At 51.6% G+C, this 18,660-nt stretch overlaps 1 protein-coding gene across 1 annotated transcript in view; it reads right to left on the bottom strand.

Moving 5' to 3' along the window:
• Positions 1-7,331: 7,331 nt before the first annotated feature.
• The window catches only part of Gpr107 (G protein-coupled receptor 107), a 61,494-nt gene continuing 50,165 nt past the window's right edge, over positions 7,332-18,660 (bottom strand). Inside the window, exons 15-18 of the mRNA XM_021653118.2 lie at positions 17,090-17,139; positions 15,622-15,705; positions 14,433-14,554; positions 7,332-11,533 (exon numbers count right to left, since the gene is read on the bottom strand). Coding sequence (XP_021508793.2) covers positions 11,437-11,533; positions 14,433-14,554; positions 15,622-15,705; positions 17,090-17,139 — 353 coding nt within the window. The 3' untranslated portion in view covers positions 7,332-11,436. The remainder of the gene's footprint in view (positions 11,534-14,432; positions 14,555-15,621; positions 15,706-17,089; positions 17,140-18,660) is intronic.

Genomic DNA, 18,660 nt, shown 5'->3' with positions numbered 1-18,660 from the left:
TCAGTGGAGCAGCTGACCGGAGAAAGTCAGTTCTGTAAGAATGAAGTCTGCAGGGCCAGGGAGATGCCTCAGCAAGCACAATGCTTTTGGTGTAAGCTAAGGACCTAGTTAAGAAGGCACCTCAGCCATTTATCCTAGGTCTGAAACCCAATGGGACGATTTTTTAAAAATTAGATGACATTTTAAAAAATATTAAGGGGCTAAAGAGATGTCTCAGTAGTTAGGAGCACTTGCTGGCCTTTCAGAGGACTAGAGTTGGGATCCCAGACCCACACCCAGTGGACTGGAGCCACCTGCAACTCCAGCTGAAGATCTGATGCTTCTGGCCCCCATAAGCACCTGCACACATGGGCAAAGCGCCCCCATAATTAAAAATAAAATATTTTTTGTGAGGCAAGTTCTTACTATATCTCCCTGGCTAGCCTGGAACTCTCTATGTAGGCTAGGCTGACCTCAAACTCACAGAGATCTGCCTGCCTATGCCTCTCAAGTGCTGGGATTGAGGGTATGTGCTGCCATACGCAGCTAAATAAAAAAGTTTGGGGAAATATAATGAAAAATCTAGTATTTAATGGAAAATCTAATACCAATAGAAAAAGGCCTAAAGTATGCTTCTCTACAGGTATACCAATGGCCAACGAGCACATAAAAAGACCCTCAGCAAATATCAAAACCATAGTACCTTCCACTTCTTACCCACTTGGCTAGCTTCTGTTAACAGCAAAGTAATATCCAAAAACTAACAAGTGTCGGCAAGGATCTGAGTCAGAAACCTTGCTATTGCTGTGGGCACCTGAAACCTTGTAGCAGGATATGACAAGGCAATTCCTCTAAGAATTAGAGGAATTAGATAAAAAATTGCCATGTGAGCCAGTGAGCCCACATTCAGGTATGGACACCGAAGAAAGGACAGCTGGGGCTTTAGAGCCATTTGCACACCAATGTTCAGAGTGGCGTGATTCGTGATCATTTACAGAATAAAGTTTCCAATTATCAGCCTCTTCCTCGGTGTTTCATTTTTCTCAGTAAATAGCACTATTTTCTTCTGTACTATTGGTCACGGTGTATAGAAACACGATGGACCCTTTTGTTTGCTTTTTAAGACAAACAAGGTCTCAGTATGCAGACTTGGCTGGCCTGGAACGCAGCGATCTGCCTGCCTTTTTCCTCCTGAGTGCTGAGAATGAAGGCATGTGCCACCATGCCAGCTGGACTTCTTTACAATAAATTAAAAATATTTCTTAGGATTTCTTTTCTTTTCTTTTTATTTCTGGAGCTATTGTGCTGGCTTCTTAGCCATGTTTTGTTTGTTTGTTTAACTTTTTATTGCTTTGTGAATTTCACATCATGCACCCCAATCCTACTCATCTCCCTGTCCTTTTGTACCCATCCTCCATCTTTGCAACCTCCCTGCAAAAGAAAATAAGATTTAAAGTCTTGTCATGGAAGCTGTAGCGTGTCACAGTATGACCCACAGTGTACCCTTTTGTTCTTACATCTTCACTTGGAAATGTTCATTGCAATGAGTCACTGGTCTGGTTCCAGGCCTCTGCTACACCATCAATACTGGATCCTCTGGGTATCTTGTCATTGCCCTGTGTCATGGAGCTCCTGCAGCTTTGGATCTGCGGGACCGACCCCTTCACACACTCTAGCAGTTCATAGATGGGTAGGTATTGGGGATAGGCCAACTCAAAGCCTGGATCTGGGCCTGGGAGGTAGCTGAGTTGGCCAGCCCTGTTCTCCTGTGCTTGCCCCACCAGGACGAGCTCTCCAGTACCGCCTAGTTGTTAGCTCACCCTGTGCCACAACCAGCAAGAGGCATGGTCAGCTCTCATGTCCTTACGGCCAGCTCACCTGCACCCTGCCATCAGAATCAGGTCGACTGTGCCACCCAGGTGAGGTACAGGGTCTCTCTCCTGACTGCCTTAGGTGGCAAGGTGGGGGAGGGCATTTCTCCCTCAGCCATGCCATCCCACAGAAGATGGGGGTGAGGCCTGCTTTCCCACACTCACACCCTCAGGCCTGGGTAACCTCCATCCCCACCTACCCCTGGTCATCAGGATCAGCTCTGCTGGGCTGCCCAGGTGAGAGTCAGGGTCAGGTGGTGGTGAGGGGTGCGGCTAGCTCAGCATAGCGCCTCAGGCCACAGTCCTGACCAGGGACATCTGTGTGGCCTTTGGCGGGACAACACAGACCCTGGCTGCCATAGGACCAAGGACCCAGACATGGTCCCCAGCAGCCTGGGCCCAGATATCCCCACAGTCTCAGGTAGCAGCACAGGCCACTCAGATCAGCATGCGCCTTCCCCCATCCCCCAGCAGCATGGCCCTTAAGAGATCCACAGGGTCTCTGGGAGCATCCTAGTCCATGGACATCTGATGCCTTTGGTGCTAACTTGAGCCACAGATGTCAACACAGACCCCAGCTGCAGCAGGACCACTGACCCAGACATGGCCCTTGGTGGCAGCCTGGGCTATGAACTCACCATGGTCCCTTATCACGGCCATCAAGTTTCCAGTTCTCCCTTCTCCCCGTGTAGGAGGCCCTTGGCTTTGCTTACTCTTCCACCTCTCCACTGCTCCATCTTCCCCACCTCTCCATCACATGTTCGTTCGTCCATCGTAGGGGTGCCTGTGGCAAGGGCTTGGGTGCTTTCTCCTCGCCCCTCCAGCTGACCGTTAGGGTTTCTTTGTAATTGTGTTTATGGATGTGCAGCACCCTCCCTCAGAGGTCAGTCTTCCCAGAGCTGGAGTTACAGGTGTCTGTGAGCCAACCAGCGTGGGTGCTTGGAACCAAACTTGGGTTCCTTGAGAGACAAGAGGCAGCAAGTGTCTTAACCAACAAGTCACTTCTAAAATAAAAATTTAAAAACCATTATGTGTACATGCCCACCACAGCATGGGCGTGGAGGTCTGAGGACAACTTTCTGGAGTCAGTTTTCTCCATCTCCCATTTGAGTCTCGGGGATTGAACTTGGGCCATCAGGCTCTGTAGCAGGTGTCTTGATCTGCTGAGCCTGGCTCTGCAGTTAATTTTTGTGTATTGATAGGGCATTTTGCACATCACATTCCTAGCTCTGGGCTTAACCCAGGGGGCAGGTATTTCTGAAGTCACTCTGATTGACTCATACACAACAGGCCAGGCCTGGAGGCAGGTGTCAGCAGGGGCTAATGCAATATGGAGAGGGTAGCAGTGGGGAGAGAAGTGAGAAGGCTTGATCCACAGGGCCGAGATGGACCTGGAGAAGACAAAGCATCAAAGAGAGCCCAGGCTTTCCACTTCAGTCACACTGACCAGGGCCGGGAAGGATGGCAGTACCTGGATACGTAGCTTTGATGTACTTTTAAAAGCAGGGCCAGGTGGCAGCTGCATAAACCAGATGAAGGAGCTCAGATCAGATCCAGGCTGAAACAAAATCTGGGTTATCAGGGAGCCTGAGCAGGATGGAGAAGCCTGCCCTGGGCAAGAGTGGGTACAGAGCCCCAGGACCCAGCAGAAGGACACAGGAAACCTGAGTGGCAAGGTGACTCAGACAAGAGTCTAACCTGCTGATAGCAGAAGTCTAGAGACAGAAGAGTATCTTCTTGTGACAAGCCTCTCGGGTTAGAGAGATCACCCTATCAACAGAAGCTGTTGAGGTGAAACTGAAAAGGGCGAACCGCCACGTGCGCCACAGTTCCCAGAGGCTTGCTCCGTCTTGTCTCACCCAACACTGTGCAAGCCAGATGTAGCTGCTGGTGCTCAGTCTTAGCCTGGCAGATGTTAGCACAGAAGGCCATTTTCAGCCCTCACAGGCTGGAGTTTGCTGATGCACTCACTTTGCGGCTGCCGGGCATGCTCTGAGCTTGCACCCCATGCCTGTGTAATGAGCAGATTCCTCACTCCTGTGCAGGTCAGCCATGGCCCTGCCGTTCCTAAGTGGGTCATGTCTTTCTCCTGGGGTGGGCAGGCCAGTGCCAGGGGCCAGGGCTATGTTCCCAAAGGCCAAGGGGCCTACGATGTCACGGGGGCTCCCCTGGTGACATAGAGCATGGCCTCCTTACAGTTCCCACTTACTCAGGCCTTGCTTGGAAGCCAGAGGAGCTCACGGCTCTCAATCTGTCTACCTGACAGACTGCTGATGAAGGCTACCGCAGGCAGCTGTGCCCATGAGGGAAGAGTGGACTCCTACGAGGGACATGTCAGGCACAGCAGCGCAGGATGCTTCATCAACACAGGGCCGATGGATAGCGGAAGGGCCCGGCCTTCACATTACTCAGGCCAGTTGGCTCTTTGGCTTTAGACACTGCCTATCAGACCATCTTGTGGACAATACAATTACACTTCCCACCAAGGATGGCTGCCACCTGACTGGACCGGCCACGGAGGAGGCACATGTGACAGGTTTGCGTACACAGGGAAGGAGGAAGGCACTGTGGCTGTACTGACCACTGAGCTGTGTGCCCATAGTGGCTTTGGTATTTCCTCTATGGGACTGCTCACTGACCCTTTCTGGGTTCTTGTGGAGGTTCCAGAACCAGTCAGCATCCACTGTGAACTTAAAGATTTTGAGTGTTTTGATCATGTATGTGTTTAAGTACCACAGGAGTGCTTGGTGCCCAAGGCTAGAAGAGGAAATGTGAGCCCCTGGAATTGAAGTTCTGGGTGGTTGTGAACCACCACGTATGTGTTGGGAATTGAACCCAGGTCATCTGTAAGAGCAACAAGGGTTCCTAACCACTGAGCCATCTTTCTAGCCCCCACTGTATACTCTTAACGCCTAGGCGGTGTGGAACTCTGCTGGATGTTGAAGTCTGACATCTCCAGATAGCCATTTGTTTGTGCTCCGTCTACGATGATGGACTCCCTTCTCTCGTCAGGGTTCTCTTCCCCCCTGATCTGGGTGACCCCAGATTTTGTAAGGCGTGTCACATAGCCCTCAGAGTAGATTACAGGCCAGACCCTTTCCTGAAAAGAAAGCCTGTCCAACAAGCATCTGGAAATCACTAGAAATGCCCCACCCTACTAAGATCTTAGTTTTAAGCAATGACCTTCAACTGTACTTGGAGATTCTCCCACCCATAGGATAACTAATTACTGTTTTCTTCTTATGATAGGACCCTGTTACTGCATGTAAAATGTACCACTACATGTAAATCAGTTATCTCTGATTATCCCCTAACCCCATTGAATTAAAACACATTCGCCCTTGAAACCACTCCCGCTGCCCAAGGTTGATATTATTCTTAATTTCACACACACTCTCACTTCAAGACCATGTAAAACTCACTTACTTGGGGGGAGAAGAATCGCTGCTGGACACCCAGACTTGGCTGCCAATTAGGCAGCTGCCTGCCCAGGCGGCTGAGAGCTTCTGTACCACCCAGGGCCTGACTGCCGGTATCCAGGCCCCAGGCCAAGGCTGGTGCCAGAGCTCAGTCTGTACCAAACTTAGTAAATGGGGTTCTAGTGTTCAGTGTGTAGGGCCAGTGGGTCAGGGAGGTCTCTTGGCCTCAGCAGGTAAACCTGTGGTCAGACAGCAGGCTTTCCCAGTGACAAGCTGGGTCTGTGGAGTCAGACGTCACCGGAAGCAGCATCTCTAGCTGGGATGCCCCTAGGTGGCTCTGGGAAAGGAATGGGAACAGCCAAGAGCTTCCTCCTTCCACCTCAGCCCTGGCCACTATATGGCACTTCGGTAGTCACAGAGCTTGTTAGGTGGGCCTCCAGATTCACCAGTGCCAGGTAGAGACCAATCCTAGATTAAAAGTCCTGATCAGAGCTGGTGTCAAAACGCCAAAGACAGCTTCATCAACCCTGCCTGGCACTGGTAGAAGGCACAGTCTCAGGCCCTAAAGACCCCAGAATCACACACTCTGGGCCCTTCAGGCACCCGGTACTCCTGGAAGTGAGAATGGCTAGATTTCCTAACCCCTGTGGTCACTTTCCTCCCCTGCCTCAGCACTGTCTCCTGGAGTCTTAAGACTCTGTCCCTCCTCTTCATCCTTTGCTCTAGACACCTTTAAAGCTCTGTGGAACACAAGGCATGTTTAACATTACTCCAACTGTGCAGCAGAAACCAGAGCCCCCCCCACTCTGAGCTGGGCCTGGGCCTGGGCTACACTCTTCCTCCAAGTGGATCTGGGCTTGGCTGCTGACTGGATTGCATGGAGGCAGGGTGACACAGCTTTCTCCAGGTCTGTGGTCTGCAAAGACCAGACTATAGATGGGCAAGTCACACAATCAGCAGGCTCCCTGAGTGGCCACTCACCCTGGAGTGGCTCTGAGCAGGAAAGAGCCTGTGGTGAGGTAGTGTGGGGATGTTGGTCAGCTCTGAAAGGCATCATGGATGGAAATGGGCTATGTTCACTCTACTTGTGGTGGGGCCCTTCGGAGGCACACACTCTGAAAACTTTTAACTGTGTGTTTCATTTTTCCCCCCCCGTACATAGTGTTTGGGTATTTGTGCATGCAAAGGCCACAGCCTGACAATGAGTGTCCTCCTCTGTCACTCGTGACCTTGTCTTGAGGCAGGGTCTCTCACAGGACCCAGAGCAGGAAGCTCTGGATCCTCCTGTTCCCCACCCATGAGGCTTGCAGGCACCACCACAGCTGGTTTTCATGTGGGTGTTGAGGATCCAAACTCTGTAGTATGCGTGTGTAGCTGGCACTTTACCCACTGAGCCACTCGTCCAGCCCCGAGCTGTATGAGAAGGTGAAATTATCCTGCATGAAAAGTACCTGTCAACCGAAAACACTCCTACTGAAGTACGGGGTGAGTGACAAATGACTTACAGTGCTTTGGGCTGACCCGAATGTCTGATGCCCACAGGGATGACAGGCACAGCTACTGGAGAACCAGGAAGCCTGTTTCAGTGGGGCTTAGCCCCTGACCTCTGCAGTCACCTCCCCTTAGGTGGCGGCAGTGCTGGGCCCTGGCCTGGAGTCTCCTAGGACTGCATTTCAGTGGTCTGCATATAGGCGTGGTGATGGTGCAGCCTTGCCTGGTGGGCCTACTGTCAGTGAGAGTGGGTGGGAGACAGCCAGCTCACTTAATGAGCACAAATAACAAAGAAGGAATTACAGCGGTTTTCAACTTGTGAGTTGTGACCCCTCTGGGGTTCGAATGACCCTTTTACAGGGGTTGCCTAAGACCATCTGCATATCAGGTATATACACTACAATTCATAACAGTAGCAAAATTACAGTTATGAAGTAGCAACAAAAATAATTTTATGGTTGGGGGTCACCATGGCATGAAGAACTGTATTTAAGGGTTGCAGCGTTAGGAAGGTTGAGAGCCACGGTTGTGAGCCATTGAATTAGGAGGAAGTTGATAGGAAGCACTCAGGTTCCCAGCATGGAATCTTTATTGGACACGTTTGCTTTGCAGTGAGATACAGTGGCCAGCCCACCAATCCTGAGCACATCCACATCCCACGCTTGTAAATACTCAGCGATTAATGCTAACATTACTCAGTGGCCCAGCCCCTGTACCCCAACCTGAGTAAGACATACAGGCCCATGAGATCTCCTGCAGGTGAAACCTCTGGGTTTAGTCTGACAGTTATTTGGGTCAGCTAGGGACTGGGGAGTTCCCATGTATGGCAGGCTTGCTGGCCCTGTCACAGAGGGAGACAAGAGCTTGAACACAAGAAGGCTGGCCCTTCAGCTCCCTTCAGCACAACCTCCAAATGAGCATCCTGTATTGGGAGTGAATCTGTCTTACTCTGGTCTTTATGGACACAACAGGAACTTGTGTGTGGCCTGGCTGCAGTCCCCCTGTCGTCAGGATCATACCAGGTCCCGGCAACTGGTCATGACTATGTCTGCCTCCAAGCTTGCTGTCTCTCAGCACTGGGAAGCAGACAGGGGTTCCCCTGGCCAGGCAGAGGAACCTGAGGTGCCATCACGTCACCTAAATGCATGACGCTTTTTAAAGACGAAGCAGACAAACCTCAAAGGACAGAAGCGGACCCGGAGGAACTGGGAGACTCCTTGGTCTGTGACCTATGACCATATTCTAGGTGGTACAGCTGTGAGTGAGGCTCCTGTAAATGTCTTACAGAGTCTTTCCAGGGCAGCCTGGGAAAGCTGGAATAAAGGGTACATCCTTGAGAGCACTGGCCTGTTCTAAACAGCCAAGAATAAAGAATAAAGTCCTTAGGAACCCCAGGGAGGAAAGGCAGCAACAGTGGGCAGGGCGGGCCTCTAGGCAGCACACTTTGATGTGCTGAAGCTCCTGGGCAGGCCACAGCCAGCAGGTGAACTGAGGTGGGTGGTGGGGGGAAGGCTGAGGGATGGGGGTGGGCTAGGCTCATCCTTTGAGGATCAGCAGCTTGGCAAAGAGAGGTTGTTCCCCAGTGTGTGGAGCTGGGCCAGCAACCTCACCAGACTAATGCTTCCTCGAGGAACACACTTTGGGATGTGGGAGGTGGCCAGAGGCCACTGAAAATGAACACAGGTCTCTTTGATGGGCTTCCCCTGCTGCAGAGAGTGGCTTTAGGCCCCACTCCAAGAGCAGACAGGCATTGTGGTGTGCGGAGATCACCATGTGGTGCAAAGCAGCAATACACTGCGTTAGTTTGCATAGTTTGCTCTCTCTTGATAGAATGCTCCCTGGTTCAGAAAATATACCCTGCACCCAGCTGCTGGCAGACAACGCTGCAATGCACCAGGCCTATGGCTGGCTATGCCAGGGAGGGCAAAGGGAGTCAACAGAAAGCAGGAAAGAGTTGGGGGCGGGGGAAGAGAGAGGGGAAATGAGAGAAAAAAAAAGGAGAAGAAGAGGAGGGAGAAAAGGACTGAAGGACCAAGAGGAGCAGAAATCCCACAGGTGCCTCAGGAGCTATCTGGCCCTGGCTGGCTGAGCAGGCTGGGGGTTGGAGAATGGGGACACTTAGGTATTTTACTCTGAAGTGGTTTTTGAAGGAAAACTGAAGACTTAGGCCTCCTCTTTGACCCTAGTGAGCTGTTCCTCTAAAGAGAATGAACCCCAGTCAGGCTAAACGTTAGACTTTACACTGCTATTCAAATGCAAGAGGCTGAGTCCCCAGCACTGCTAGGAGGCAGAATTCAGAGCTGAACACTTGCTCCTGTTGTCCACAGCGTATTAAATGTCACAGCCCACAGCACTCTCAAATAAAGCACGGATACCTCACACAGGCAGCATAGAGGGGCACACAAAGCAGGGCTATAAATACCACAGTGGCAGGGCAATGTGCGCTCCATTTTTGCTCAGCCCCTCCAACAGGCAGGCTTCCCCCTTCAGACACGGCTGTGTGGGGCTGGGTGGACTCAGCCTTAGGCTGCAGAGGGCAGCCCGTGAACTGGAGCGGCTGGGTAGCACTGGACTCCAACTAGATTCCAGATTCCAACCCAAGGTCACTGCTGAATGCTGGCTCACCACTCTCAAGTGATGGAGCTGATACATTTCCAGTACAGGATGAAGAGCTGGGGGTTCTCCTCTCCACAGCCTGGGCACCAGGCCAGCCTTCCCAGAGCCATGTTAGGCTTCTGATTCCCCCGGAGTGCCTGGCCTGCCTCCTGCGGCAGTGATAGGGCAGGACTTGGGAGGGACACTGGTGCAGCACACCTCTCTGCTTGTGTACCCATGCTCTGGAAGGACCAGGCCTTCCTACAGGATGCTCCTATCAGGACCCTACAGCCCCTGAGACATGCACCCGGAGAGAGCTGTGAGCTGGGCTCTGGCTCCTTCACTGAGTCACACTATGAAAACCCAGCAAGTGAAAGGAGGGCCTCCTTGAAGAACCCGCCTAAGGCAGTCTGCTCACACCTTCTGTGAGTCTAGTTAGCCTAGTGAAGAATGTCTGGGAGGGAGAGGGGAGGATCACACCGCACTCTGAGGGGCAGGCTGTGGGCTTTGATGTCACCACAGGAGCACACTTCTGCAGTGCTGGTGGAGTGCTTGTGTGCAGAAAACAAAGCATTAAAAATTACCTCATCTCCTCTCCAACTCCCTTCCCACCACATAGTTAAACAAATAAGCAAGAACAAAGCAAAGAAAGAGAAAAAGATCCCTGAAGTGAATCCTTCAGGCCTGCCTACCCTCCTCAAGACAGAACACCTGTGGTGGTGAGGGAGCTCCTAGGACAGGAGAGGAAGCAGTTTCTTACTGGAGGTGTAGAATGTGGAATTGGGGTGGCGGTGTGGGACACAACTGTTTTCAAGACAGAGATTTGAGTCTTCAGCACTGGGAGGTAGGAATGGACACCCCAGGAAGCCCCTGTCCCTTGAAGGCATGACTCACCTACAAGTTCTGGACACTGAGCGGCTCTGAGGTGCTTTGAGCTGGCCGCCTGTGCCCTCATCGCACGCCTTCTAAGCTCGTCTCTGCTGTAGCACTGCTCCACACAGGCAGCCGCTGGTGTTCCTGCCCAAGCTCTGAGCAGACCTCGCTGTCCCAGGTCCCTGAGCAGCTCGAATGTGCGCACTTCCTTCACGCATGCCTGGACTATGCAGTTAAGGCTCAGAAGTCCTGCCTAGCCCATACAAGCTGTGGAAGGATGCTTACCTAAGTATTTGCTTGGCCACTATTCTTTCTGTCCCCAGCTGCTCCTTCAGGAAAATTCTGTTTTCTCAGATGCTGCTCAGAAGATACAGGTGGAAGAAGCCAGGAGGCTGCTTTGGGCAGGCAGGGAATGGAGTCAGGAGAGCCATCTGGAGAATATCTCTGGAGCTGTGAGGCTCCTCTCCCCTGCAGACATGACTGGAGAGCTATGCTCCACAGCAGGGCTGTGGCCCCGGCAGTGGCCTGGATAGCAAAGCGATGGGCCCTCCCAGCACGCCTCTAGCACCACTGTTCCAGGTCGCCAGCAGGAGTGGAAACAGTATTTAGAGTGGTGCTTGGGGCCAGTAGCCCTGGGCTGGTGCTTCACGCCACCAAAGGTGACTATTTGGCTAGCTATAACAATTTCATTCATTTCTGTTGCTGTTGTTCTCAAAGCCTGATAGTCTCTTTCTCTTCTTTGTGTCCTTGGTAGATATTTGACTAGTTCCCAAAGTAACTTCTTTTCCCCCCACCCTGGTACAAGGAATTGAACCCATGAATGCTAGGTTGAGCGGCATCCTCAGCCTCCCAGAGCACTGTGACCAGTGGCAGACCGGCCCTCCCCACCACCACAACCTGAATGGCAGCCAGCGGGAGCTCCCCTGCACAGACCCTAGACTCCCAGTGAGCAAGGTAAATTAGATAGACTCCTTTACTCCTCCGCCGTGTCTCCTACCCTCACTGAGGGACAGTCCTAGCAGCCTGTAGCCCACCGCAATCCAGATTCCCTAAGCGTACAAAAGTAGGTGTCCATGGCACTCAGCTCTGCCATGAGCTCTGGTGTCACTGTTGGGAGATGCCGCAGTTCTGTCAGGAGCACACTCGCTCACTGACAGGGCTATGAATAAGTTAGTTTCATTGGCAGCGCATCCTCAGGCCGCGCTCTGTCATGCAGTGCCTTCCCAGTCACCCTGGGGCTCCACAGCGCCATTGGTCACTTTCTTGACTTTCTTCATGTTCTCCATCACTCCTGATGTTGTCACTCTGAAAAAGAAAAGAAGTCAAGATAATCAGGACCCTACAATAAATGCTTCTAGACCAAGGTGGAAACCCGGCCTTCTGGTGCTGGCCAAGTCACTTGACCTTTCTGAGTGTGACTATGATGATGAATTCTTACCTTCCAGAACCACCAAGAGAAAAAAGAAGCTTCCCCACATACCTGATCAAGCTCTCACCACTGCCAACATTAATTTTTCTCTCTTTCACCACAATGACCAGAGATTTTAGGTCATATTCATATAATCATTACGGTTATGGAACATTCAGGAAAGAAAGCTAATAGAGGGGCAGACATCTCTAGCAGCCACACAATCATTCCCAAGGCACAGGGCAGAATCACGGGCTTGGTGTTCAAAACTCTGATGACTCTGGACAATTAACACCACTTCCTCATGGTCTGGCATTCCTCAGCCATTCCAAGAGGCCCGTAGCTTCTCCTCCATGTTGCTGCTGCTCCTGGCTCAGCTCTTTTCACAACCGCTGCACCTCCTCCTGTCCTCCACCTTCATCACACCCTTCCTCCCAGGCTTCCATGCGCTGTGTCCTGAGAGCTACGCATCACCGCACAGCTGCTAGTGGCCCCTGCACTGCTCTTGCCCCCTCTGGTGAGCAGCAGAAGAGGCCAACACTTCCCAAGTACTCGAGGGTGACCCTGAAGTCCTGACGTTGTAGAGAGGAGAGAAGGCAGGGTGAGAACAGCAGCCTAGGGGGCAGTGGTACCAAGAGAGACACAGGAAGCTGAGACCATGAGATGGTTACTCGCCCTCTGAGGACAGGGAGGGGGACCTAGGCAGCTGCCCAGTGCTGCTGCTGGGCTGGGTGGCTAGTGCTGCCCTTGAAGCCCGGGGGAGAGCAGGAGGCAAGCAAGTGCGGAGCGTGCAACTTAGGGGAGAAGATGTGGGCTGGCGGTGAAGCTGAAGGAGAGGGCCAGTGTGCAGGCGTGGAGGGTGCTAGGAAGGAAAGGCAGCACGGAGGGAAGGAGTGTGAGAGTGCAGGAAGATGTCAGAAACAGGAGAGGAGCTCCCTGGGGCCTGGAACAGGAGCTGCTGGAGTGATCCATGGGACAAACTGATGGAGATGCTGGAGCAATGGACTGCCTCAGGGTTCCACGGCACCCAGAGCTGCAAGGGAAATGGCCAGACTTGTACAGCAGCAGCTCAGTGGTGAGAACGAACATGGGAGTGGAGCAACACCCTCGAGCCTCTGGGCAGACACAGGCTCGCAGAGTGCAGCTCCAGCAGGCTGCAAACACTGTCCCATGAGTTGTTTCCAGGCAAATGCACAACATCTGCCCAGCAGCCTGTCCCCAAGGGCCCCTGTGCAGGAAGGAGGGAACTCTAGAAAGCTCAGGTTTCAGATGGCCACTGGGACAGAGAGGGGCTGTGGTTCTGTATATCCAGTGACAGGCTCTGGAGCCGCCACAGGTGGGGGGCACGGCTCTCAAGCCAGTCTGAGCAGCAAGTCCCACAGGGTCAGCCAATAGGGTGCTGAGGACCCATGCTGCCTCCATATTTGTCCCCCTTCCCTGACAGAGCCCCATGTGTCCCCAAACCTAAAATACAGAATGAATACAGCCTTCCATCACAGCAGGCTGCAGGCAGGCAGCTAGCTGAAGCTGCCCGGGGACACGGCTGCTTCTTCCCCTGGCCTATGCCTTCCAGACCATAGAATGCGCTCACTGGTTACAAGGCTGGGGTCTACGCACCTCCCCATCCCTTCCTCCCAAGATTCAAACATGTTCAGACCCCTGTCCATAAGGTTTGCCACTCTCAGACTGATACCAAAGTAAAACTTTAAACCACGGCCACGAAGGTCAGGTACGGTGGCTCACTCCTTTAATCTCAGCACTTGGGAGGCAGAGGCAGGTGGATCTCTGTGAGTCTGAGGCCAGCCTGATGTACATAGAGTTCCAGGACAGCCAGGACTATGCAAAGACCCTGTCTCAAAAAATAAAATGAAATATTGCCGTAAAACACACACATGTTTTTTTCCCAGAATAGGAACAGGGGGAACACAATTCCCATAGGACCACTTGATAGCGCAGCTCAGCGGAGGGCACTATGAGCCTGGCATCTTGCAGTGAAGAGGCAGGAAGGCCACCAGCTGACTTGGGTTTGCAACTCTTTTAACAGCCACTTGCAAAGACTCTGCTAACTCTGCTACAGCTGGATACCCTCCTGCCCCTCCCGCTGTGTGGTAAAGGTACTGGGGCACAGGGGATGAGACTTGGTCAGGGTCCATCCCAGGATCCACCTTGCCCTTACTGTCCTGGTAGAGCAGCCAGCATGAGGCCGGATGTGGCTGACAGCCCTTGAGTTGTGGAGAGGAAAAAGGCAATGGGGAGTCTCGGCCTGAGCTGACCATCACAACACACACAGCTCATTAGAGTCAGAGCTGGCACACAGGTTATGAATCATCTAGAAAATGAGTGTCTTTTCCTGAACCTAACCCTAACCTGTGACTCAGATCCGGGATGGAGGTGCTGTCTGCCGTCAACCTGTGGTGAATCAGAAGATGCCATTTTCAAACACTGGTAGCAATGCTTACAGCCTGATAGTCCATTCTAAACTGGCCAGGAACATTTCCAGACTCTTGCCACTGGGTCACTGGGACCTGCTTCAATGATACTTAACAGGATGGTAAGTTCTAATTTTTCTTGATAAGACTGAGCTATGGCTGGTAGACACTGCACTTCAAACCAGCTAAGCACGCCAGGGGCTCCAGCATTCAATCCTGCTAAAAATAGAGGCACCACCTCCAAGCTGCAGGATGCTGAGAGCAGGGGGCTTACCGCTTAACATGCCTTTCAGTTCAGAAGGGAGGGAGGGAAGGAAGGAGGGACGGAGGGAGGGAGAGGGGGAGGGATAGAAGGAGGACAGCTTACACAGATTCCATCTCCAGGTCATCTTCCTCCTGAGAGAGCTGCAGGTAGGGGTTATCTGAAGCTGGGCGAAATTTATAGCCCGTCAGGACAAAGAACACCAGCGTGGCTGTTTCATCCAGCAGCTGCAAGTTTAAAATTCACCCCAAATAAACGTATTAGCAACACTATTTTTCAGAAAGCAAGGAGCTAAGCAAGCTGAGGACTCCCTCAGTCTTTCCCACAGCACTACAGCTGACTGATCCTGAGCACTGCCTCAGTGTGCAGAGGTCCGTGCCCAGAGCATGGCCAGAGTAGACAGTCAGTGTCCCCAAGGAACGCCCCCCCCCCCTTTATTAAATGATGAGAAGGTCTTGCTGTGAAACGTGGGCTGGCTTTGAGCTCACCAGCTTCTGTGTCAGCTTCCCAAATGCTGGGAAGTGCGTGCTATCACACTGGCTCATTGTACACCTTCTCTGTCTTACTTGTTCTTCCTTTTTCATTAGTGTGTGACAGGGTACAAGTGTGTGTCTGTGTTGAGCATATGTATGTGAGTGTGTGTGGTGTGTATGTGTGTGTGTGTTTGTATACATGTGTGTCTGCACAGGCCAGAAAAGAGTGCTGGTTCCCTTGGAGCTCGATTTACAGGGCACTGTGAGTCACCCACCCATGGAGCTGCTGGAAACTGAACTCTAGTCCTTTGGAAAAATAAAAATACCAAGTGCTCTTGACCTCTGAGTCATCTCTTTAGCCCCAAGAACAAAGGTGCTAATGCTCACAGACCACTTGGTGACCCCTGACCAGCTCTAGTATCTGACAAAGAGAGTTTATAACTGCAATAAAAATAATGACAGGTCCAAAAACCCAAGAATAAAAACAAAAACAAATCCCCAAACAAAAAAGGGCTGGATTCAAAACCACTCAAGCTCTGCAACTGAAGGTAAAGGTAGATAAATTCTAATTACACAGGGTAAATCTCACTCTCTGCTTGAGGCTTTTCTCTTTAAAGATTTAGAATTAATCAATAACACAATTACATCCAGATTTATCATGGAGCCCAGCAGCTCTCCTGGGCACACAGATCATCGTATCTGGAGAGGAGACAGAGGTCTTAGAAGTCCTTCCAGGCAAGTCAGACACAATCTTAAGCTATATCCCAAGACAAGATCCTCACACATAAATTCTCCACACAGTCCCCCCAAGAGCAGCAGACCTGGTAGAGCCACTTCCACTGGAATGGAACGGCAAACTTGAGAAGAAAGGCGATGATCCTGGTGAAGTAGATGTAGCACACGATCTACAGAAAAGGGAAATCAGAAATGAGAGCATCATTTTTGCCACTAATTAACTGCAAAGCAGAAAACGGTTATCCAAAGGAACAGATGTGGTCTGCAGCACTGGTTACCACTCAACAGGGACAGCCGCTGCTCTATCATGCCAGTCTCTCTCATGTGGCTGAGACACCCACCTGGAAGTTAGCTCCTTTGTACGGCTTTTCTACCGGTTCTTACTGCTCACATGCAGGTGCTCCTCGAGTCTCAGTCTCCAAGGGCACTCTTTTCACACCCAGGCCTGGGGGCGATTCCCAGTAAAATGGTCCCAGCAAAATGGTCACATGGAGAATGCACAGTGAGCAGCAGAGGCCCACACTCCAGGACACACGGAACCATGCACTCTAACCTGCTAACACGTTCCTCTGGCCTCCCTGTGACGAGGCCTCAGTGAGACCCATGAGACCACACAGAACAGTAGACCAGGCTTGCAGACCAGGCTAAGCAGGTATGGGTGTCAGCCTTCAAGGCCTGGTCTCTTTTGCCTTGTCAAAGAACCGCTGCTCTGTGTCATCATAGGCATCAGGAAATGCTTTCTGTGACCCCTGTTCTGATGATGACACAAAACCCCATGTAAACAAAACAGACAACCTGCGAAAAAGCAGCGAGCAAGCACAGCAGCTGGATGGACGTCTGTCCCCTGCTTTTCTGCTGCTGGTTTGCTTAGAGCTGTCACGCTTCCTTGTGGGAATCAAGGAAGCAGCAGATTATACTCTGTGTGCTCACACAGTAGGGCTAGTGTCCATCGCTGACCTGCTGGATGCAATGGTTCATGCCTTTAATCCCAGCACTGGGGAGTCAGAGGGAATGGACTGAGGTGTGCCAGGGCTATACAGTGAGGACCCCGCCCCCCCCAAAAACAACCTAAAATCCCCAAACAAAACCAGCCTCGTTTTTCTGTTTTTAAGGGACATATCACTATAACAAGACTAGTGTCTTTCCTGGCAACTGGAGACAGTGGTGAATACTAAGGAGCTTTCTGTGGGGGGCCTGCAAAAGAGCACAAGAGTGCGCCCACATTCCTAAGTGGGCAGTGGGGAGTGGCTGAGTCTGGCCTAAGCCCAGAAATGCCCTTGAGAATCAAACACTGCACCGGCCACTACACAAAGGCCTGAGTCATCCCCACGGGTCCTGCGGGTGTTTTCACGTGAAGTGTATGTGCTACTTTTCTAAGTATTTAAAGCGCTTCTACCAGGCTTCAAAGCAACCCAGATTTTTCATTTCCACTTTAAGAGAGGCGATGTGAGGCTGTGAGGCGGCTGACAGGTCTAGGCATGGTGGCTGCTACTGTCACCAGGTCTGCTCACTTATTTACAGTTTCAGGGTTTTGTTTTTTTGTTTTTTACTCACCAAGACGTAGTAATGTCTGAAAACCTTCAGCTTTGCTAAGTTAATGGCAGCTACAAAGAACAGAATGAAAAGTACATTAATTTTTTTTTTATCTACTTTCCATCCATCTGCCCAGCCACCTACATCCATCCATTCATTTGGAGACAAGGTGTGGGCCAGGCTGCTCTCAGACAGAACCCCCACCTCAGGCCTAAGGAGCCTGAAGGACTGCCTGAAATTCCTCAAAAAATTTTTTTCTTTTTGGTTTTTTTGAGACAGGGCTTCTCTCTGTGCAGCCCGGACTGGCTTTGAACTCACAGAGATCCGCCTATCTCTGCCTCCCAAGTGCTGGGATTAAAGGTGTATGCCATCATGCCCAGTTCAACTTGTTCAATTTTTAACATCTTATCCCTTCTATATGCCCTCTCAAGGCAGAGGTGATGACCTGTCACACACACGCACACTTACGGTAGAGTTGAGCAGGTTGAGTACCTGGCCAGCGGCATGTGCAATCAATCTCTCAACAGTTTGGGCGACCCCTCACTGGAGACAGGTAGCTGTGAGCAGCTGACGCCGTGGATGGGTGTCCGTGTCTGTGAGGGCCAGGGCTACCTGTCCCCAGCCCTGCACTGCAGCTGAGAGGCACAGTGGCACCCCAACCAGCATCACCACCAGGCTGGCCTAAAGGAGCATCTGAGGGTCTCCCAAGGGGGTGAAGTCAATCAACTCTCGTGTGCAGTCAGCGAATTTCATGCCGGTTTCCCTTACATGCTTCAGTGAGTCCTTTGAAACCAGGCTCCCCAGTGAAGCCCTACCTTCAAGAGCACTCAAGGTCGGACAGACCAGGACATCCAGCTTCCTGACACTGCCCACGGCTATGAAATATTGATGCCCGCAGAGGACAGCCTGGTTCCCCCCCCCCCCGCCCATTAGCAACCCTTTCATTCATCAGAGCCTTCCTGCAGGAGGCAAATTAATTTTGCTTAATAGCATTCAATTACTGATTCAGTTTAAGAATGGGACTGTGGGTGGCACACATTCAAATTTCCTCTTCCTCTCCCCTCTGGCTCATGATTAGTGGGGGGCAATCAAGCTAAGGATGCCCACAGAAATTCCAGGAATCCTAAGTTAGCCAGGTGATTATCAACTAGAGTTCTGAAGCACTGGCTTTGGGTGGGTCCCTGTGTGTGTGTGTGTGTGTGTGTGTGTGTGTGTCTTCATACAAGCGCACAACTGGCAGATCATCCAACACTCATTTCTCTACATCTCTGACAACGGTTTTGTTTTTTAAACATTAAACTCTCTGATTCCCACCCTTTGTTCATCCAGTTAATACTAAGTGATTAAGTCCTGACTTGCACCAGGCATTGGGTACAAGCAGTGCTCTGGGCAGCTGCAGCCTCCTCCCTGCTGTCGGGGACACCCTACCTAGAGCTTGGGAAGGGTGCTACTAAGGACAGATGCTACATTTGAGATATTCTAGGTAAAGCAGAGTGTCCTAGGCTTGGGTTTGCCCACGTGCACAGCCCTGCACCTCCTGCTTCCGTGACAGGCCCCGCTCCACCACACTCTGCAGCAGAGCCAGCCAAAGC

The sequence above is a fragment of the Meriones unguiculatus genome, chromosome 8, assembly GCF_030254825.1.
Source record: "Meriones unguiculatus strain TT.TT164.6M chromosome 8, Bangor_MerUng_6.1, whole genome shotgun sequence".
Lineage (NCBI taxonomy): Eukaryota > Metazoa > Chordata > Mammalia > Rodentia > Muridae > Meriones > Meriones unguiculatus.
Note: the sequence above shows the minus strand (reverse complement) of the source record. Positions and strands in the feature narration are given on the sequence as shown.